A 23,594-nucleotide genomic window follows, 5' to 3' on the forward strand; every position below is an offset into this window, starting at 1 on the left:
TTTACATTTTGTTAGTGCTTAATAAACATCGTGTCGTCCGAGTTATTTGATTTGCTTAACAGTACAGATTACATTCTTAATCTCCACCTCTTGGTTTTTCTGATGTTACGCCTAATAAAAACAGTTCAGGTTAAGATCTACATATTTTCTTATCATCTTTTCTAACCACTTATGTACTTTCAAGAGGCAACTGAACTTTCTGGTTTTTCTTTGAAGACGTTTTGCTTCTCATCCAAGAAGCTTCTTCAGCTCGTCCAAGAAGCGTCTTCAAAGCTGAAGAAGCTTCTTGGGTGAGAAGCGAAATGTCTTCAAAGAAAAACCCAGAAAGTCCAGTTGCCTCTTGAAAAAAGCACCTTTGGGACAGGGGTGGGTTCTAACCGGCTTTACTACCGGTTCTCTTTGTGCACGTGCTTCGCGCGCAATCGCCTCTCCGCACATGTGCTTCACTCGTATGCGGGTGAAACTTGCGCTATGCATAAGCGCATTGCGAATCTGCCCAGCTGAGGTGTGGCAATCCACTCTGCCACACCTCTCAGCTGGGCTGAAAATGACAAAATAAAAGGTAGTATTAATGCGGGGGCAGGCGGGAGGGTCCAGCTCCCGAAGGAATAGAACCGGTTCGGTGATATCATATCACTGCTACTGGCTCGGCCGAACCGGGCTGAACCGGGTGGAACCCACCACTGCTTTGGGACAACCATCACCTGGATGACTGAGAATCTCCATAGGTATTCAGTCCCTTAGCTATTACCTAGAGCTTCGATATTACATAGAGCTGCAGTAGCTCCTATCATCAGCCTAGTAATTTCCTCTCTCAAATTTCACTTTAGAGTGCCAGGATGAAGGAAGACAGGCCGCTCTGTTAGTAGGCCATGTGATGTCATCCCAGAAGCATCTGCCGGTTTTTGAGCAGTTACATTTCAATGTGGCTGCCCTGAAAATGGCGGCTGCTTCCGGGAATGGGGGGACATGGGAGGAGCACTACAGCATCCCTACGGTTGATCATAATGACAAACGAACCTGGGAGCACTGTAACAGCCATAATTTCAGGGCCATGTCATAAGTAGGTTTTTAGGGGAATTTTAGGGTTTTTCTACCACAACTTCAAATGATTGCAAAGCAACTGGTCATAAGGATATACAGTACAGGACTATAAAATAAAATAGTTTGGTTGCCAGCAAATGCCCAATATCAGGTTCATGTGAGACTTATATTGAAAGAAACTTGGTCTTTGCTTAGTTACTTTGCAAAAGCACATTCATAGATCCTTTTTTAGGGTGCCTTCTCCAGTCAGTGATGACTCCTGGCCTCGATTAGTTCATGCTGTTGCCTTGGCGATGTTTTCAGAAGTAATTTGCTACTGCTTCCTTTTTAGGGCTGAGAGACAATGACTGGCTCAAGGCCACCCAGCTGGCCTTATGCTTAAAACAGAACTCCCAGTTTCTAGCCTGTTGCCTTAACCACTGTACCAAACTGGTTCTATACTAAATTTAATAGATGCTTTGAGCGTAATTGAGTATATTAGAACCTGATTACCCAAAGGGCAACCTACTTCAGTATGAATCTGTTCATCCTGTGAACACCCATTTTACCCTTTTTAGTTTAGTTTTGGAAAATTTAAGGGTCTAGATGGGATATTAAACCAAAACAATGCACCAGCAGAATTAAAAATATGACTGCTTCTAATATTGATGTCACTTTCTTACAGGAAGAGAGAACCAGCCACTGAATTTTTTTAAGTCAACTCTATAACACATTTTCCAAACAATGGCAACCAGCAACCTAGTAGTTGTTAAGATCCATGGTTTTTAAGTGAGACATGATGTGTCCCTGACTTGTAATTTTACTGCCAGATTCTGCTTGTTGGAATCTGATAATCATGTGACTGCTAGATACCACAATGGTTATGTAAGAACTGGTTGTAAATTTACTTTTTCAGTGCTGTCCTAACTTCCGTTGCCAAACAAGACAGTTGTTGTGTTAGATCAGGGGTCAGCAACCTGCGGCTCCAGAGCCGCATGCGGCTCTTTGGGCCTTCTACTTTGGCTCCCTGTCAGGTGATCCCACCATTGGCTGGCCCTGCCCCTCGCCCTCCCCTCCCAGTCACTCCTCACCTGGCCTGAGAAGGTTAAGGGCGACGGCGGGAGATGGAGAAGCAGCCAGGGCAGAGATAGAGAGATACAAAGAGAGGGGAAGAGAGAGAGAGACATAGAGAGATACAGAGAGAGAGAGTGGGGGAGAGAAGGAGGGAGTGGAGAGAAAGATATGTCAAAAGGATTTTGTGGTTCCTGGTGTTTTTTAACAACTGGTTTTCTGCCCTAATGACCGGCTGGGTAGGCGTGGCTAGGGGGGAGGTCATGTGAGTGGTGGAAGTGAGTGACATTGAATTGGCCATGCCCACCCAGGTTTTGTGGCTCCCGGTGTTTTCTTTTCTGTGGGAAACGAGTCCAAATGACTCTTTGAGTATTTAAGGTTGCAGACCCCCTGTGTTAGACAGAAGTGGGTTTCACTTACCTTCGCTACCGGTTTGGAACTGTGAGTGTGTGTGTGTGTGTGTGTGTGTGTGTGTGCAGAGCCTCCATGATGACGACCAGGCAGGTGGGCGGAGCCTCCTGCTGCCGCTGCCGGTTTGCCCGAACCAGGACGAACCGGTAGAAACCCACCACTGGTGATAGAGCACCTATATGTTTTAACTGTTTGAGGATCATAATAATATAAAAGCATGAACAGACTACCAAGAGTTGGAAGGGACCTTGGAGGTCTTCTGTCCAATCCTCTGCTCAAGCAAGAAATTCTATATCATTTTAGACAAATGGTTATCCAATCTCTTTTTAAAGACTTCCAGTGTTGGGGCATTCACAACTTCTGGAGGCAAGTCGTTCCATTGATTAATTGTTCTAACTGTCAGGAAATTTCTCCTTAGTTCTAAGTTGCTTCTCTCCTTGATTAATTTCCATCCACTGCTTCTTCTCCTGCTTTCAGATGCTTTGGAGAATAGGTTGACTCCCTCTTCTTTGTGGCAGCCCCTGAGATATTGGAAGACTGCTATCATGGCCCCCCTAGTCCTTCTTTTCATCAGACTAGCCATGCCCAGTTCCTGCAACCGTTCTTCGTATGTTTTATCCTCCAATCCCTTAAGAATCATTGTTGCTCTTGTCCGCACTCTTTCTAGATCTCAACAACTTTTTTATAAGGTGGTGACCAAAGCTGGATGCAATATTCCAAGTGTGGTCATCAGAGCTGCCATGCAGAAGATTAGCCTGGATCAAGCCAAAGGACCCAATCAACCATCAATATGTTATTGTATTATTTCGCTGAATTTGCAAGCGACAATATTGAGCAGCACCCTGGATCTTTTTTCTGTTCCTTGGTCTCTAGTTGTCTGAATGTTTTTTTTTTTTAAAGGAAATGGCAAAAAATAAAAATAAACAAATCCCAAAATGAGAGGAAAACAACCTATTAGGAAATGAATTCAGGCACCCTTGTTATAAAGAAAACAAGTGAGCAAGCAAGCAAGCAAGCAATATTATCTTAACAGCTTATCATCCAGAACTCATGTGCAGCCTCAAATTCAATTTAGCATGTGAGGCTAATAGTCATCTTTTTGTTTTCATTTCGCCTGAGATCATCATTTGTGCTCTTGCACCTCTACGCATCCATCAGGTTGCTGCTGCGTGCTAAATAACGTTATCTTTTTTTCCCCTGAGCTTTGCATCTTTTCTGACATGCACGCATTCCACTCTTATGTCTGTGAAACTCATAGCTTTTCAATGGGCCTGTCATGTAATAATGAGAGGTAGATTCACACAAACAGGGCTTAGGCGCCCGAAGATAAGACGGCATAGTTATTCAGAAGCTATATGATCCCGGGATCAGTATTAGAATTCTCTCTGCTAGCTGAAGTGCGAAAGTAAGCTGAAGGTCACCCCTTTGAGAGCTGCCCAGGGTGGACTTTGTAATATTTGAAACATGATTTTTGTAGTAGTGTTGCACTGGCTAACCAACATGGGTTTTCTTATTGATTGATTGATTGATTGATTGATTGTTTAAATTTGTATACCGCCCTTCTCCTGAAGGACTCAGGGCGGTGAACAGCCAAAATTAAAATACATACAATATAAAATTTAAAATAATTTAAAACAGAATTAAATCGAATTGGCTTCCCAAAAATTAAAACCCATTACCCTTAAAATAACCCATTAAAATTTTTTAAGCCAGCCCAGCTTGCTGAAATAGAAAGGTCTTCAAAGCTCGAGAGAAGGTCCAGAGGTCCGGGATCAGTCGTATTCCTGGGAGTAGCTCGTTCCAGAGGGCGGGTGCCCCCACAGAGAAGGCTCTCCCCCTGGGGATCGTCAGTTGACATTGCTTGACCGACGGCATCCTGAGGAGGCCCTGAGGGAGCGAATTGGCCGGTGGGAGGTTATCGGTGGCAGAAGGTGGTCTCGTAAATAACCGGGCCCTAAGCCATGGAGCACTTTAAAGGTGAGAACCAACACCTTGATTGGTGTTGTATTTTAAATTTGCTTGTTCAAATATATTGCTAATAATTTGCCTTAACGTTCAAGAAATAGCCTGTTTCAGAAACCAAGACTGGTAGGAGAGTGTTTGATATGTTGTAGATAACAGCTTCGTTTTGAGCTGTTCTCACATCCATGAACAAAGAAAATAGTCAAGCCCAACTTTGGGAAGTGCTGAGGATGTATCTTACCCAGCTCCATTTTGATGTTTTTCCTTTGCAAATGTTTCTTTTACTTTTGCTCAGAATGCAATGTTCTTTTCCGTTCACATATTATTCAATGCTTTAATCAGTGGTGAAATCCAAATGTTTTTTACTACCGGTTCTGTGGATGTGGCTTGGTGGGCGTGGCTTGGTGGATGTGCAGGGGAAGGATACTGCAAAATCCCCATTCCCTCCCCACTCCTGGGGGAAGGATATTGCAAAAATCTCCATTCCCACCCCACTCTGGGGCCAGCCAGAGGTGGTATTTGCTGAACTACTCCAAATTTCCGCTACCAGCTCTCCTGTCAGAACCTGCTGGATTTCACCCCTGGCTTTAATTCTTGTAACTCTCAGATGACTATTTCTAAACCAATTAACTTTTGAAGCTCTTGTGCTAACTATACAAGTAAATCTTAAGTCATTTGTCCAGATTCCCCCTTTTCATAGGGAGACCCCACTTCGAGTACTCTAATAAATTGCTTTTAAATGATCTTGTGACTCGGTTGCTTATTGAAAGACGTTAGCCAAGGCAAAACCTAGAGTCAGATTTATCCATCACCTTGCATCAAACAGTCTCACCCGGATGGGATTGGCCTGCTCCCTTCGCTGCAGAAGAAATGGCATGTTGCAGATCTTGTCAGTCATGGATTTCCAGCTGGTGGGATAGAGAAGGATGTTTTTTGCTGTGGCTCCTGCCTTCTGGAATATTGTGCCCCTTGAGGTGAAATCTGTGCCCACCCTCTTGGCCTTCTGAAAGAGCCTCAAAACTGGGTTTTGTCTTTTGGTTTTGGGCTTCAACTTTCACTTAGTAAATTAGGAAGAAGATCCTACCCACACGCCATTTAATTTTTTGGTTTATAATTTATATACTCTCCTTTTACTTTTAATATTTAGTGTTTTAATGTTTTTTGTGTTAAAACAGTATGTAAGCGGCCCAGAATTGCTGCACTGTGAGATGGCCAGCATATAAATTTAATGAATAAATAACCAACTAAACAAATAAGCAAACTACTATCGTGTTTCTTCAAAAATAAGGTCCAACTGGAAAATAAGCCCTAGCATGATTTTTAGGATGCTCGTAATATAAGCCCTACCCCCAAAATAAGCCTGTTAAGATTGTCAGCCAAACGAACGCACTTAGTACCATATTTCCCCGAAAATAAGAACTAATGCATCTTTTGGAGCAAAAATTGATATAATATCCATTCTTTTCGGGGAAACACGTTAGTTTCACTAAAAAGAAGTCAGCAGTGACAAAGAGGAACTAGTGATATCACTCTGATATGACCAGAAATAATTGAATTTGTGCACTTTGGTTTTTGCAATACTGTACTTGCAGTCTTTTTTTTCCAAATGCAAATATTTCAGCATCTTTCCATAGCACTTCGCATTGTTTTTAGAAATTTGCAGAGTGAATTTCTATGCAAATTTCTAAAACAATGCAGATGTACTACAGAAAGATGCAAGATTGTATAAGAACGCTCTCAAAATGTTTTCTTGCAGATCATTTGCCTAATGCTGACATATTTGTGCACTATTTATTTTTAAAATGGATCGCAGCATTCCACCTTCTAAAGGAAGAATAATTGTGCTTCACTATGCCTATTAACGTGGAAAGTGCAACCTAGATCGGTTCATATGACACTGTGGATGAAATGAACCTGGTCCTCATTTGTGGATATCAAAAGCCTTTGTGTAAATGATAAACCTGGCTACAGGAATTGCATAAAGTAGCCAGGTAGGGAAAGAAACCATAAAAGATTTTCTTTGAAATGCAACACCAAAAGGGAATATAGTTGTCCTCTTCCCAGTACGGACAGAATGAAGCATCACTTTGCTTGGCAGACCAGGATAACTGATGAACTGGTGCCAAGCCCCCTTAATTGGAAGATTGTGCTTAGAGCAATAGATCATGAAATTGGGAGCCCAGGAAGGTGCCCTGCTCAACTCACAATGCATTTATTTGAGGACTCCAAATGATGGCCAGAGGGCTGGAGAAGGAGTAGTCCTAGTGCAGTGATGTCTAACCTTTTTGCTATCGCGTGGCGGGGGGGGCCTTCTGGGGGAGTGGGGAAGGCCGTTTTCGCCCTCCCTAGATTCCTAGAAAGGCTCTGGAGGCTGGGGAGAGCAAAAAACGGGCCTCCCCCCCCCAAGGCCCTCTGGAGGCAGGAAAAAGCCTGTTTCCCTACTTCTGGTGGGCCCAGAAGGCCCGAAAATCAGCTGTCTGGTGCGTGCATGCATGCTGGAGCTGAGCTCGCGTGCCCACCGATATGGCTACGTGTGCCACCTGTGCCATAAGTTCGCCATCACGGTCCCAGTGTTACCACTCCAGGGAAATTGTGCAAGCAGAGAAATTATGAATCTCCCCATTTCAGTTGGTATTTTTTTTCTGAACAGCTGTTGTGTACAATGCGAATGGCACCTTTTATTAGAAAACTAGCAGTTGGCCAACAAAGAAGGCGACGGGATGTGGAGAAGCACCAGTTTCAAATATTGCCATCCAATCCTTAGATTTTATTTCTTTTTAGAAGTTCCCACCCCAACAATTTGGAATGGATAACAATAAATTAAGAAACAAACAAACGAACAAAAAAAAAATACAATATCCAGTTAAGTTTTGAGCAAACACATCTACAAAAGAACAGATGCTAAAAAAACCTTAGGGCTCTACTGGAGGCGTTTCATTTCTGTTTCCACAAATGGCAGGCCAAAGCAAAACAGAGGATCGTGCTTCTGAACGATGAAACAGGGTTTTGGTCAGTCTCCAGCATGAAGGCATTGCCACCATGGTGGGACAGACACCACGGAAGTGTCTCAGACCAGTTGTCCAGTTGTCTTGCATTAGCACATAGATAGTAACCTCAAGAGGGCACTCATGGTCAATATTGCAAGTTGGGATTGACCACACAATCTCTTAAATCCACCGGACAAGATGAAATTTAGGAAAGACACTGAGGGTGTTTTTCTTCTTAAATAATATGTTCCTGTACAGGAGCAGAAATCACTATGCTACATTAAAATAACTTCAGAAATATTTATATATACACATATAAAATATTTTACATGACACCCAAAGGCACTGAGTTGCATTGGGGCTCAGCTCCTCATTCCCAGTCATATTGGAAATGGAGAATATTATATTTTCTTAGGGAGGGTGTGGAGCACAGCAGCCCCCAAAAGAATGAAAGACCTGCTTGGCAAAAGTTGAAAATTCCTGTCTGTAAAATTATTGTCGGTAGGCGACAACATAGCCATATCCAATTATGGCAAAACAGGAAATAATTTTCAATACGCAGAGTGAACGAAAAGAGCTAACATCATTCCTTTCCTTTTCTTTTTTTAAAGGAAAAAGCAGCAGCAGGTTTCCAATGATCTTCTAAAATATCTCGGACCACAGCAATTTCAGCACTGTCTGTTGCTAGCATAATAATCTAGTAAAAAGTTAAGCAATTTTAAAGCCCACTGATTTAAACAGAAGAGTTAAGCATGCACTTAAATATATCCTATCCATTTCAATGGAAGTAGGTACTTAACATTGGCTCAATCTCATCTGTTATTTTTAATTCAAATAGTTCAAGGGTCAATGTTGCACAGTTGTACAGCTTCCGATACAGAGAAGAATGCAATGGGATTGGCTCTTAAAATCTCTCCCCCCCTTGCTTGTTGGTTTTACTAGAAAGATATAGCTTTTTCAAAATAGCTGGTAGATACAGAAAGCATAAATATATCATAAAGTTTAGACACCGATTGTACTAAATGCAACAATACAAAGAAGCAAACGGGAACACAAATAGTAACACAATAAAACTGTATTACATTTGTGCTTCAAATCTTACAATATATTATGTACATTAGTCCAAAATAAGCATCTCATGCCAAAGGACACAAAAGGGGAGAAAAAGAAAAACCCTCCCAAAACCAGCAAGCCAAAATCAAAACTAAACTTTCAGCAGTATGTACAATATTTTTAATGGACATCCAGGCGTGAACAGGTGCAATTTTTTTTACTACAGATAAGTGCAGTTCTCTTTTTATTCCACAGGATCATTTTGTCTCCCTATATCTATGCTATTTAGTAGGTTCTGGTGTCATTTCTTATATACATGTTAAAAAGAGAAGGAAAGAACAGAAAGGAAGAGAAAAGAACGATGGGCTTCCATAATCAGAGAAGTTTGGAGGGGCTGAATCAGCGGACCTGGGGTGCATAGCCCTCTTTCATTAAACCTTCCTCATAGTCCGTCTGGCAGAGAATCATGTTGTTCTTTAGGAAAAATTTGTCTCCCACGCAAAATCTGGAAATACAAAAGGGAAAAGAGATGATTCAGTTTGTATTGGATTTTATGACAAACGCTTCCAACCAGGAGGGGAACCTTTAAGATGGCCAACCACAGTTCTTCATGTTTTTTTAGCATCTCCTTATCTACACCCAGCCCTTTCTCCTCACAACCTCATCCCAACAAGACTTAGAATGCTGTTTGGTTGCTCAGGAAATCTTAACAACAAGAATAGGAATGGATTGGGACAGTGGCCCAAATTAGCAATAGCACTTAAGATTTAGGCTTTACCGATTCTCTAAGCAGTTTACAGAGTCAGCCTATTGCCCCCAACAATATGCTGTCCTCATTTTACCCACCTCGGAAGGATGGAAGGCTGAGTCAATCTTGAGCTGGTGAGAATCAAACTGTTGACAGTCAGCAGAATTAGCCTGCAATACTGCATTCTAACTACTGTGCCACCACTGCTCGATATACAAATTGGTTGTATATTTGTTTTTTTTGTAGGTTGATTTCTGTATCTGTTGTTTTTATATTTGTGATTTTTATCCAATTGTTTTATTCATAGCACTTAAGACTTATATACCGCTTCACAGTGCTTTTACAGCCCTCTCTAAGCGGTTTTGCAGAGCATATTGCCCCCAATAATTTGGGTCCTCATTTTACCCACCTTGGAAGGCTCAGTCAACCTTGAGCTTGGTGGGATTTAAACTGCGAAACTGCAGGCAGCCGGCAGGCAGTGGAAGTAGCCTGCAGTACTGCACTCTAACCACTGCGCCACCGAGGCAGTGGTTATTTTGTATGGCCTAACAGAAAGGACCGCACTAGGATCCAATTGTTGTATGGTGCCCAAGTTGCTTTTGGTAAGATGGGCAGCTATATAAATTTGATTGATACATACATAAATAAAAGTTCATGATTGGTTGTTCAGGCTTGGAGGGATTATTCAGTGGTGGGATTCAATTTTTTTTTACTACTGGTTCTGTGGGCGTGGCTTGGTGAGTATGGCATGGCAGAATTCTGGGAGTTGAAATCCACAAGTCTTAAAGTTGCCAAGTTTGGGGACCCCTGCCCTAAGCTATGTAATGCTTGTAGGCCCCTTGTTAAAACGTTACACTAGAAAGGCTAACGAATAGAGCCTTGGGCCACTACAAAAGAAAAAGAATCATAAACATACAGTTATACATGCCTTTTAGTTATTAAACAGCAAAGTATTTAAAGTAAGAAATACAAATTATGTTTCAAATGGATGCATTTACTGATTGCCCATTTATCATTTGGCTGGCTTGATCTCCTTCTGTAGCATGCCTTTGAAACAGCAGTTAAATATACAGTAACTCTCAAACTAATTTTAAGATGCATTAATAGGCGCACAAAACGTTGACAAATTAAGCAAGCAGGATCACTTTAGTTAATACAATTAGTAACGGGCTTGTTTGTAAAAATCAGAAAAACCGATATTCTGAAATTTCACAATGCCCCAAGCTGCAGATACATTGCATTACGTCAATATAAATGAACCACGATTAGTTGGGTTTATACAACATGCGGAACTCTAGCCAGACAAACCACTTTATGGCTTGGTGAGATGTGAGCTTAAGAATATAGATGAAGAAGAAATAGCATACTCGATTGTGGCTAAAGTGTAATACCTGGGGAGAAGTCATAAGCCAAAAACATCCGTAATAAACAGAAATAATTTTATGGTGAAAGCAAATTTCCAGGAAAATAGATGAAATGATGCATCTGATGTTAGCACACATGTGATGGATGCCACCAAATTAAGGTCTATGTCACCATGAGGTGCTACAGGAGAGCAGGGAAATATTAAGCAACGAAAGGTTTGTAGGGTTCCTTCTATCCACATCTTTTTTAATCCAAAATTGGGGCTCAAAAGGAGGGGTGGTATTTTTTTTAAAAAAAATAATTTTTATTAAACAGTTTGTCTTTAAAAACAACACAAAAAACAATCACACATATATGAAAACAAAACATGTCAAAACATAACATATTGAACATTACATAACATTAATGGTAATTTTACAGCATTTCGTATCAACTTACGTACTTTGCTTTTGTAGTTCTCTATTCTATCATTTCTATTTACTACTCAATAGTAGAATAATCGCATTACTCTTGACATATATATACTGCTCAAAAAAATAAAGGGAACACAAGCAGAAGACATCCGAGATCTGAATGAATGAAATAGCCTTATTAAATATTTGTTCTTTACATACAGTAGTTTATACACTGCTCAAACAACTAAAGGGAACACAAAACTACTGTATGTAACAAAGTATTTAATAAGGCTATTTCATTCATTCAGATCTCAGATGTCTTCTGCTTGTGTTCCCTTTATTTTTTTGAGCAGTGTATATATACACATTATAATATTCATTTGTTCTTATCCACACATTTATATTCGTTTATATTTACCTCTCTTTATTTAAAGTTGTTCAGTTACTTTAAGTTTCATCAATACTAAGTTAAACATTTCTTGTTCTGATTTCTATTTTCGAGCCAACTGTACACATATTCCATATGTCATAATAGTCTGAATCCTCTCTCTCTTTCAACTCCATAGTCATTTTATCCATCTCTGCGCATTCTAGAATTTTCCTAATTGCATTCTAGAATTTTCCTAATTGCAGTTTCGTCTGACGGTATATTTTTTTGTTTCCAATTTTTTTGCGAATGTGATTCTTGCTGCGGTATTGGGGTGGTATTCATTTACCTTTGCTACAGGTTCGCAAATGTGAGTGTGCATGTTTGCTTCGCTCACACGCACCACCTCCACGCATGTGCCTTCCGCACATGCGCGGAAGGTAAAAAATGGGACGTGATGATGTCCGGGCGGGTGGGCGGAGCCTCCCACAGCCGCCGCTACCGATTCACCTGAACCGGATAGAACCAGCTGAATTCCACCACTGCTCGAAAGCGGTAAAAATTGGCCTTTTTACAAAACCCAAACTGTCTAGCACAGTGGCATGAGTAGATGGTTTCTACAATGAGTCTACTTCCCCCCCCCCTCAAAAGAATGAACTCTTTAAATGCAGTCTGGAGAAGAGAATGGACCATCCCCCCCAGACACAGCCAGGGGTCCTCCAGCCTACAGAAGAATTTAGCTAATGAATGATGCTATTGGGAGGTGTGGTATCATAATCGGTTTGTTACAAGAGCTCCATCTATAAAAACATCCTTGGAGGAATTGCCTGCTGCAGTCCAATTAAATAATAATAATAATAAAAAAGAGTCACCCAAATGAACTTTTTTCTTTTGCATTGACGTGGACAACGCCTTTGCTTCAACTAATTACCCACCTTGGTCTTGCAAAGCAGTCTTTAATTTGGCCTTAGATTACAATGTCCTTTCTCTCTCTCTCTCCCCCCCGCCGCTTCATAATCTTCCAAACCGCAACATTTTGGACCCAATTAAGAGCCGAAATAAATGCATGCATTGTTTACAGTACACTGAACAACAGAGTAGCTATGGGAATAGGCTGTATATGTACTTAATTGCAACAATTTAACCTTCAAATAGCAGGGTCTGATGTAGCTGACCCAGGAAAAGTACACAGAATTATACGCGTTGACCTGCCGAACCTCTGATAGCGGCTCCCTCGTATTTTATTAGTCAGTCACTCTCTAATGATGCTGGAAGCCGAAATCTGAGGGAATTGTCACCGAGTAAATTGTATACTGAAAAGAGGCCTTTAAAGCTTTGTGAAGTTGTGAGGTTTTAAATGGAACAGCAGTTGGACTGATTTACATTTGTAAAGATTGGAATGCTAGACAAACAGCGAAGCCATTTATTTTCCAACTGGGTAGCTTTGGAAATTTATCCTTATGCTTGCTAAATAGAGAGAAGGGGAGAAAATAGTGTAATAAAAAAAGTGAATTGAAAAGAATTAGCTCTGCTCCCGAAGGAAAATTGGACTGTTTATTTGTGGACTCTCACTCTCTCTCCTGTCATCACCTCCCCCCCCCAAAAAAAAACCCCCCTCCAAACTTCAACCCACATTCCTTTCTCTTTCTGTCTTTCTTCCATTCGTGGATTAAAACCCATTCTCTATAAACACAGATTATAAAATGATCCTGAAAATGCTGGCGTTATTTATGGACAAATCATTTTCACCAAACGGATCTTATTTCCCAATTTGTGGTCTCCTGCAGCCTATTTTTATATTTCATTATATATTTCTTACAGAACAAAGCTAAGAGACTCGACTGAGGGAGCAAATCTTCTTTTATAGCTTCTCTTTCTTTTGCGTCTGGGTGGGCATAGCTAGTCCTCTGCAAAAAAACGATCAGGTTCTTGCCTTTTGAGGAAATATTCATCCCATCCATGTATGTATATATAGTAAGATAAAAGCGATCCATGTGAAAACATGGAGATGCACAAACCATCATCTAAATATAAAATGTGGAAGGAAAGTGTGAAATCCCATTCTTTCTACCAATTCCACCGCTCATGCTAGAAAAAACGGAGAGCTTGAGTGATTCTTTCACATCATTCAGTGGACTAAAAAACCAAAAACACAACAAGAGTTTCATCTCTCCCTTGACAAGCACCATGGTGGGAGATAGTACAAGACAGGGGTGAAATCTACTTACTTTCTCAACCGGTTTGGAAGTGCGCGTATGCAACACATGTGCGCTTGGACCCTCTGCGCATGCACAAACTCTTCTGCGCATGTGCAGAGGGTAAAAAACAGGTTACTTCCTGGTTAAAAGCAGGAAGTAATGACGACCGGGTGGGTAGGCGGAGCCTCGCGCCGCCATCGCTGCCGGTTCTCCGAACCACTGGCTGCCATTGCTACTAGTTCAGCCAAAACAGCCCGAACCGGGGGAAATTTCACCCCTGGTACAAGATGCTCTGTAAAAATCCACTGAGGAAGTCCATCAGATCAGTGGTGAAATTTGAACTGGCTTGCCACCGGTTCACTTTTTTTTTTTTTAAATTTGATTTATATGCCGCCCTTCTCTGAAGACTCAAGGCGGCTTACAATGTGTTAAGCAATAGCCTTCATACTTTTGTATATTTTATACAAAGTCAGCTTATTGCCTCCACAATCTGGGTCCTCATTTTACCTACCTTAGAAAGGATGGAAGGCTGAGTCAACCTTGAGCCTGGTGAGATTTGAACTTGCAGTAATTGCAGGCAGCTGATGTTAAAAACATGCTTTAGTCTGCTGTGTTACCAGGGCTCCTGCACACATGTAGTATTGCATGTACTGCACACATGCGCAGTACGCACAAAACACACGGAAAAAGGAGGCTTGGGAAGATAAGTATAACAGCTGGGGGGAACAGCTGTGCCGCACGATTTAGATTCACTAGAAAGCAGGATTTCCTGCTTTCTAGAGATTTTAAATCGCGCGGCACAGCTGATCGTCGGAAATACCGGTTCGGAGGAACCAGTAGTTTTTTTTTTTTAACTACCAATTCGCCCGAACCAGTGGAAACCGGTAGGATTTCACCATTGCATCAGATCCAAGGCTCATAGGGCTGAAGTAGGCAGAATTTGTACCACAGCTCTCTCCCCCCCCACCCCCAATTCTAATTAAATTTCCTATCCATGCAAGTTCACAGGGGAGAACAGGAGAAACAGCTAAAAACAGCCAAGCAAGGGTTGACTGATTTATATTTAGGAGACAGCTAAGAAATCTCAGAGGAGTAGTCTAGACTGAGAAGCTGAAAGAGCACCTCAGAAGAAGTCTAGGGCAAGCTATGATCCTAATGTTGCCCGCATAATCAGCAGGAACGAAGCACAACTCACGGAAGGCGTTTCCTTTTTCCTCCTGCTTGCAAATCTATTTCAAGATCATATCTAAAAGGGAGTGTGTGCAGTGGCCTCTTTTCACTTCACCTCCTATCAACTGGAGCAGTGGAGCAGTGTTAGCAATTCCAGCAACTGGAGCAGTGCCGAATATAGGAAATGCTACCGCTGTATGTTGAATGAGAAATTCTGGGCCGTTATGCAGCCCTTCCCATTTTAAAACCAAAGAAGAAGGTTATTTGGCATTCCAAACACAATGGCCAGAAGTTACAAGCAGAACTCTGGTGAGGGATCATAGGCTCTCTAGAACAAGGACAAATGGAAGGTCAAAGAAAGTATCTCTTCAACCATTTGTATAATGGGTTTCTAATCTTCAGAAATTTGGGATGCGGTGGCTCGGTGGCTAAGACGCTGAGCTTGTCGATCGAAAGGTCGGCAGTTCAGCGGTTCGAATCCCTAGTGCCGCATAATGGGGTGAGGGGTCCACCCCTTGAAAACCTTGTTACAAGAGTAAATACAATGGTGGCTATGGTTTCTGCTACCAAAGCAGGGATTAAATTTTGTAAACCTTCAGAGTAAAAGAAAAGGAGAGTTCCAAACTTGGAAGAAATATCACAAACCATCTAGATCATGACCAGATCATCTGACAGTAGAAATTTCAAATGAGTCAAGGCAGTTACTAGAGGTATGCTATGAATTGCTATGGATTCCAGTGCAGATTCTTCCCAGATGTTCACCATATACCACAAGGTATATGGTGGCTCAGTGGCTAAGATGCTGAGGTTATTCATCAGAAGATCGGCAGTTCAGCAGTTCGAATCCCTAGTGCCGCGTAACGGAGTGAGCTCCTATTACTTTTCCCAACTTCTGCCAACCTAGCAGTTCGAAAGCACATAAAAAATGCAAGTAGAAAAATAGGGACCAACTTTGGTGGGAAGGAAACAATGTTCCATGTGCCTTTGGCGTTTAGTTGTTCCCGACTCTAGGGGGCAGTGCTCATTTGTTTCAAAGCTGAAGAGCCAGCGTTGTCTGACGATGTCTCCGTGGTCCTGTGGCCGGCATGACTAAACGCCAAAGGCGCACAGAACGCTGTTACCTTCCCACCAAAGGTGGTCCCTATTTTTCTACTTGCATTTTTTATGTGCTTTCAAACTGCTAGGTTGGCAGAAGCTGGGACAAGTTACGGGAGCTCACCCCATTACGTGGCACTAGGGATTCGAACCACTGAACTGCCAACCTTCTGATCGACAAGCTCAGCATCTTAGCCATATACTTTGTGGTATATGGTGAACATCTGGGAAGAATCTGCACTGGAATCCATAGCATACCTCTAGTCACTGCCTTGTCTCACTTGAAATTTCTATTATTAGATGATCTGGCCATGTTCTACATGGTTTTTGATATTTCTTCCAAGTTTGGAACTCTCCTTTTCTGTATTCTGGAGCAGAGGTGAAATGCTCCCGGTTCGGACTGGATCACCCAATCCGGTAGCGATGGAGGCGGGTGGTTTGGAGAACTGGTAGCTAAAATCCCTGCCCCCCCCCATGCCCAGCTGAGCCGCACAATCATCAGAGGCTTTTTTTTTTTTTTTACTTTTAAAAGCATTTTTTCTACAACCTCTTCGGCCGAAAAATTGCTTTAAAAAAAAAAAAAGCCTCTGATGATCGTGCGGCTCAGCTGGGATCATCAATGGCTTTTAAAAGAAAAAAACCCTTTTTTTCTTTTAAATGCCTCCGACAATCCAAGCTGAGTTGCCTGATTGTCAGAGGCATTTAAAAGAAAAAAAGTCTCTGCCGATCAGGCAACTCAGCTGGGATCGTCAGAGCCTTTTGAAAGCATTTTTTACAACCTCTTCACCAAAGAGGTTGTAGAAAAAATGGTTTTAAAAGTAAAAAAAAAAAAAAAAAAAAATGGCCACGCCTACCCAGTCACATTACTCCCCCCCCACCAAGCCACGCCCACAGAACCGGTAGTAACAAATTTTAGATTTCACCACTGCTGTGGAGGTTTACAAAATTTAATCCCTGCTTTGGTAGCAGAAGCCATAGCCATCATTGTATTTACTCTTGTAGCAAGGTTTTCAAGGGGCTGGCGGGAGGAAAACCCATTCCCCAATCCAACCTCCTTTCTCTCCCAAGCCTGAAGAAACTTTGCCCCATCATTTGTTCTGGGGTCCCGTTCTGCTTTTCCAAAAAGCAACAGGACTTTGTTTTTCCTTAAGGACATTTCGCTTCTCACCCGAGAAGCTTCTTCAGTTCTGACTGAACTGAACTGACTGAACTGAAGAAGCTTCTTGGATGAGAAACGAAATGTCTTCGAGGAAAAATGAAGTCCAGCTGCCTTTTGAAAAAGCACCTTTGGGATAACCATGACCTGGATGACTGAGAATCTCCATAAACATTTTGTTCTGAGGGTATCAAAAATTACCTGCCTTGCTTGACTGCTAAAAATTAGTTGTCTTCTCCCGGTAAAGAGCTTTTATCTTACAGAAGCGAGAAGACAATCACTAAGTGCTAATTGTGCATAACCAATGCTAAAGATATGCAGCTGAGGCACGGAATAAATGAAGCGAACAAGTAGGGGTACCTATTAGGCACATTTAATAAAGACCCTGGAAGAGTGGTTGGAGGAATGACAATGGGAACGACTTTTGAGTCTCAATTCAAAAGAGGCTGCAATTATTTCTTCCTTGAGTAGATCCTCCTCCTAGTAGGGTAAAGACTGACCTTATTTTGAATGCAGACTCTTTAGTTCTGCACCAAAACAAGCTTGATGTATAGGAGCTGTAAATGGGTCTGTAACTTCTAATTGCTTAGCATTATTACATTGTTTAAACAGTGGTTATTACTTGTCTGATATTTTAATTTTCTGCACAATGTGATGAGAAAGGTCAATTTAGCTTTGTTTTAGAATGTAATTGTAGAAAGCTGTAATTATGGCAGCTGCACAATTCACACTGCATGGGGGAGGGGGGAAAGTTACTACAGTTGGGGGAAAAAAAAAAAAGAACTTACTACAACACCATCGAAGAGCTTGGGCTGATTCTCCCATTACTTTACTGTCCCATGCTAATTGCTTCTGGTTACTGTCCCTTTTTTGCAGGCTCATAAATCAACCCTTTTTCCCAAGTAAAGCTGTGTGACAACATGGATGTGCGCACCAGATATACATACCGTGTTTTCCCGAAAATAAGACATCCTCTGATAATAAGCCCAATTGGGATTTTGAGCGCATGCACTAAAATAAGCCCCCCCCGAAAATAAGCCCTTCCTGAAAATATTTAAACACATATGCAGCCAGTCCCCGCCATTTCCTCTGGTTAGGGATCCTAACCAGGCTGGCTGAGGAATTTGGGGAATTGAAGTCTACAAGTCTTAAAGCTGCCTAGTTAGCAGACACCTGGATTAGTGAAAGTGGGTAAACAGCTGACTTTAGTTGCACTATAAATGAACTGAAGTTAAGAATGCATTTTGAAAAAAACTGTGATATGTTGGTCTATGACTAATAGAGATTTGCTTTGATAAAAATCTTAATCCAGGTTGGCCCTGCTCCCTGAACTCTTTTCCTTTTTAAAAGCTCAACTGATCAGTTCTCTTGCAATTACTTCTTCTGAAACTTGAGTGACTGGTTCCAAGCACACGTAAAAAGCGTGTTTCTCTTCATAAAGGTGATCCAAAGTGGTTCCAACCTTCTTTTCTTTTCTTTTCTTTTCTTTTTTCTTTTCTTTTCTTTTCGGGGTATGGAAATGTGATGACTCATAGACTTTGCAGCAAGATAAAAGGGGACATGGTGGCTCAGTGGCTAACACACTGAGCTTGTCGATCAGAAAGGTTGGCAGTTCGGCGGTTCGAATCCCTAGCGCCAAGTAACGGGTGAGCTCCCATTACTTGCCCCAGCTTCTGCCAACCAACCCTGTTTCCCCCCAAATAAGACATCCCCTGATAATAAGCCCAATTGGGCTTTTGAGTGCATGGCAATAAGGCCAAGCGCTTATTTCAGGGTTCAAAAAAATATAAGACAGGGTCTTATTTTCGGGGAAACACGGTAGCAGTTCGAAAGCACATAGAAAATGCAAGTAGAAAAATAGGGACCACCTTTGGTGGGAAGGTAACAGCATTTTGTGCGCCTATGGCGTTTAGTCATGGCGGCCATATGACTATGGAGATGTCTTTGGATAGCGCTGGCTCTTCGGCTTTGAAACAGAGATGAGCACCGCCCCCTAGAGTCGGGAACGACTAGCGCATATGTGTAAGGGGAACCTTTACCTTTACCTAAAAGGGGTTCAGTTTGGCAGAATTTTAACTGCAGAGATCAAATTCAATCCAGTATTTCTACTACTACTATCTTCTTTAATTTAAACTCTGCACGTGCGTGTGTGTGTGTGTGTGTGTGTGTGTGTGTGTGTGTGTGTGAGAGAGAGAGAGAGAGAGAGAGAGAGAGAGAGAGAGAGAGAGAGAGAGAGAGAGAGAGAGAGAGAGAGAGAGAGAGAGGGAGAACGAGAACCTCTGGTGAGGCTTAGAGTCTTATTCATTATTTTGTATCAATTTAAAATCTACTTTTCATCATTAAAATCAAATCTCAAAGCAGTTTTGGGGGGGAGAGCTCAACATTGGACCACTGGGACTATTTCTTCCTATGGAAGGCAATTTTCTCTAGGAATATGGTTAGGGAAATTAAGATATAAATATGATTATGCCTGACACCTTCAGTCCCAAAGAACCTTTAGTCTCTACTCCCACCATTTTTTTTTCTTTTAAAAAAAGGAATAATTCCTTTGAGTTGAATTTGACTCTGGTGATTTCCTGGTCACATCCATCTAATTTTCTCAGAAATATTATGGAAATTATTTGCTATTAATATATTTCAGATTAACTTTTCACCTTCCTACTCCAGAGTCCTGAGTTTTCCTGCAAGCTTCCTTTCCTGGAAGTAGTAAGGTCTACCTCCGCTTAGCTTTTAAAGATCAGTCAAGGTTGGGCAGATGTGACTACCTTATGTTCTTGAGAAGCATCCCTAACTCTTATAATTGATAAAGGCAAAACAAATGTGTTTTTTCTAATGGTTTATGGCTTAAACCACATTGCTTGATTGACTGATTACGTGCCATCAACTCATTGCTGCCTCTTAGCAACCATAAAGATTTTCTCCATGATTTAAAGCATAGCTCCATTAATATTATTATCTGAACATTACATGCTGATTTTCTAAAGAGCCATATACTAATCCCTCTCCAAGTTTCACGAAGAGTAATAATCTCCTGCTATAAATTAGAGCTTAATTTTCTATTGCGCCTATTGGAGTGTCACCATGTAAGATAATGCTTTCCATATATGTAGAATTAAGCCTTGTCTTTTTCAGCGTTTCCCTTGGTCTTCTATCATAAACCAGCAGCTCACTTTTGCCCATGAATTATATGCCATTTCTTAGATGAAACTTCCTGAACCTGGCATCCTCCAGATGTCTTGGATCCGACTGAGACTATATGAGAATTTAAAAATCCAATATATCTGGCACTGAGGGAACACTGTCCTAGGCAAATGTGGTTAAGTACAACTTAAAACATAAATAGAAAAATGAAAGAGGCTTGTCAGGAATGAAGTTTAACCGATATCTATGCACCCTATTGTAAAGAACTAGTGAGAACCTATTTTGTTACAGGAAACTGGGGTTGTTTTCAAGAAATCTGAATTCTTCCTTTATGTTTAAGGCTCTTTATATAAAAAGAGCCTTGGTGGCGCAGCAGACTAAAGGGCTGTTAAGTAACACCAGCTGCCTGCAATTACTGCAAGTTCAAATCTCACCAGGCTCAAGGTTGACTCAGCCTTCTATCCTTTCAAGGTAGGTAAAATGAGGACCTGGTTTGTGGGGGCAATAAGCTGACTTTGTAGAAAAAAGAACACCGCTGGGGGGGGGGGCAAAAGCCCTACTAAGCAGGTATATAGAAAAGTATGAAGGCTATTGCTTAACGCATTGTAAGCCGCCCTGAGTCTCCGGAGAAGGGCAGCATATAAATCGAACCAGTAAGTAAGTAAGTAAGTAAGTAAGTAAGTAAGTAAGTAAGTAAGTAAGTAAGTAAGTAAATAAATAAATAAATAAATTGTACATTTTAGCACAGCCTCACACTGAGCTAAAAATGGTGGATAATAAAGTTTTATTTATTTATTTATTAAATTTATATACCGCCCTATTCCTAAATCTTCTTTTTGAAGTCTTCTTCTAGTTTTAACAATAGCAATAGCACTTAGACTTACATACTGCTTCATAGTGCTTTGCAGCACTCTCTAAGCGGTTTACAATGTCAGCATATTGTTCCCAACAACCTGGTTTTCCTTTTACCGACCACGGAAGGTTGGAGGGCTGAGTCAGTTTTAACTCTAGATTCCAAAATACGAACCTTATCTAAATTTGCAAGGCTTCTCTTCAAGATCCACTAGGAGAAATGAAACAGATCTGAGTCTTCGGAGAGGGGCGGCATATAAATGGAATTCATTAAATTAAATTAAATTAAATTAAATCTCTAAAAGAAAAGAGCAGGCACCCCGTTAAATTCCTGCTTGGAGATGAGGGTTCTTAGCCACCATCCTTAACAATAAACTCACCCTTCTCCAATCTGGCACCCTCAAAATTCCCAGGGGGCACAGGAAGCCCATGGATAGAAAGAGATAATGCTAGATCTACTAAGTCCTCACTATGGTTCCCTTTCCGTGTGCTGCACCTGAAACTCATCAACTAGTATGGTAGGAGCAGCTGGTGTTGGAGGTGCCAGCACCTTCTTTCTTTCTCTACTCAGTGGATGTCAGACGCTTCTGTTCATTTTCTCGGAAACCCGGGACAGGTTGTTGATTGCAAGGCATAGCCTAATCAAAGGTACGATTAAATCGGGAAGTAGAGCAGATGAGCCTGAGATTTAAACCCATGATAAGATACTCTGGTTCATGATACATCTGAATATCATCCGAAGAATGAGATGGAAGAAATGAAGCCATTCCTTATCTTACTTTGTTAATCAAAGTTAATTCAGCCCAGACCCCATTGGGCAAAGAGCCTTGGGGGTTCAGCGGACTAAAGTGCTGTTAAGTAGCACTTAGCTGCCAGCTGCCTGCAATTACTGCGAGTTCAAATCTCACCAGGCTCAAGGTTGACTCAGCCTTCCATCCTTCCGAGGTAGGTAAAATGGAGGACCCGGATTGTGGGGGCAATAAGCTGACTTTGTAGAAAAAAGAACACCGCTTGGGGGGGGGCGAAAGCCCTACTAAGCAGGTATATACAAAAGTATGAAGGCGATTGCTTAATGCATTGTAAGCCGCCCTGAGCCTCCGGAGAAGGGCAGCATATAAATCGAACCAATAAATAAAATAAATAAATAAAATCTCATGCCTATGGCTGTTCTTTTCTAAGCAGAGCCAATTGGCATCAGCCCATGGAAATGCATTGAAAAGTCGGTTAAGGCAGTGGTCCCCAACCCCCGGTCCGCGGACCGGTGCCGGGCCGTGGAGTACCTGGCACCGGGCCGCGCAGCGGCCGGGGGACATGAACGCTGCAGCGCAAAGGCTCCTGGGCCGTGCGCAAAAGCTCCTGGGCCGTGCGCAAAAGCTCCTGGGCCGTGCGCAAAGGCTCCAGGGAAGAGAGCCCCACGCAGGTACGCACGTGTGGCCCAAAGACCCCACCCCTGCGCGCGCTCAGCGGGCCACGGTAAAATTATCAAAGGCTGATTGGTCCGCGGCGATAAAAAGGTTGGGGATCACTGGGTTAAGGTATTTAAATTTACTAGCTGGAGCAGTGGGGTTGTGCAGTCAGCCAGAACACACAGTTGTGATTGACTGATTGATTGGCGTGCGGGCTCCTGCGTGAGGCAATCTGCGCTGTGATTGGTTGCTGTGGGTGCTCTGCGTGCTTTACCTCATGCTTTACCTCATGATGCTCCTCTTTGCCTGACGATCTTGCTTTCTGTATATATATAGACGTCGAATATATTTATTCATATAAAACTACAAGTTTGTGTCGACGTCTCTGGCTTCATTTGGACACCACCGGCTGCGCGATTCCCTGACCAAGTCTCTTACCTCTGATTACACAGTTGACACGCAAAACAGTCCAAGTGGTAAACGTTGTCCTTGGCTCTCATCACCATCTCAAACGCGGGGATAAGCTTGCTACAGGCTGCACAGTTTCCAGTCACACCAAATAACCTGCCGATGGTGGGAGGGGAACAGAGAAAGAAACAAAGATCGGCTGAGCAAAAAGAAACAAGGCGCCCAAGAATCCATCAGAATAGAGCTGGAAGGGCCCTTGGAGGTCTTCCAGTCCAACCCCCTGCTCAAACAGGAGACCCTGCTGCACCATTTCGGACAGGTGGCTGCCCAGTCTTTTCTTAAAAACCTCCAGTGATGGAGCACCCACAGTTTCTGAAGACAAGCTGTTCCACTGGTTAATTGTTTGCAAATAAGTCCTCCACCGTCGTAACACAATGCTTACCGCTTGTCTCTAGAACAGTGTTTCTCAACCTTGGTAGCTTGAAGATGGGTGGACTTCAACTCCCAGAATCCCCCAGTCAGCAGCGCTGACTGGGGGATTCTGGGAGTTGAAGTCCACCCATCTTCAAGCTACCAAGGTTGAGGAACACTGCTCTAGAAGAACTGTTACTAATCTGAAGTGCATTAAAGTCTTACCACTTCAAGATGGGGGGAGGAGGGGGGGGGAAAGAAAGTTTAAAAAAAAATCACATTAGCGAGCAGCACACACGGTTTGAAAGTGCAGCACGGAAAAGGCTGAAGATTTGAAAAGCAGCTATGGGACCACGTTGCAACAACTATGGCCTT

The 23,594-nt window shown here is 42.1% G+C and overlaps 1 protein-coding gene across 1 annotated transcript in view; it reads right to left on the minus strand.

Annotated features, from left to right (window-relative positions):
* Positions 1 to 8,906: 8,906 nt before the first annotated feature.
* LMO3 (LIM domain only 3) overlaps positions 8,907 to 23,594 on the minus strand; it is an 86,374-nt gene continuing 71,686 nt past the window's right edge. The window contains exons 2-3 of the mRNA XM_070947238.1: positions 22,839 to 22,964; positions 8,907 to 9,012 (exon numbers count right to left, since the gene is read on the minus strand). Coding sequence (XP_070803339.1) covers positions 8,907 to 9,012; positions 22,839 to 22,964 — 232 coding nt within the window. The remainder of the gene's footprint in view (positions 9,013 to 22,838; positions 22,965 to 23,594) is intronic.

The sequence above is a fragment of the Pituophis catenifer genome, unplaced genomic scaffold (genome assembly GCF_029215685.1).
Source record: "Pituophis catenifer annectens isolate HBS135680 unplaced genomic scaffold, rPitCat1.0.hap2 SCAF_7, whole genome shotgun sequence".
Taxonomy (NCBI): domain Eukaryota; kingdom Metazoa; phylum Chordata; class Lepidosauria; order Squamata; family Colubridae; genus Pituophis; species Pituophis catenifer.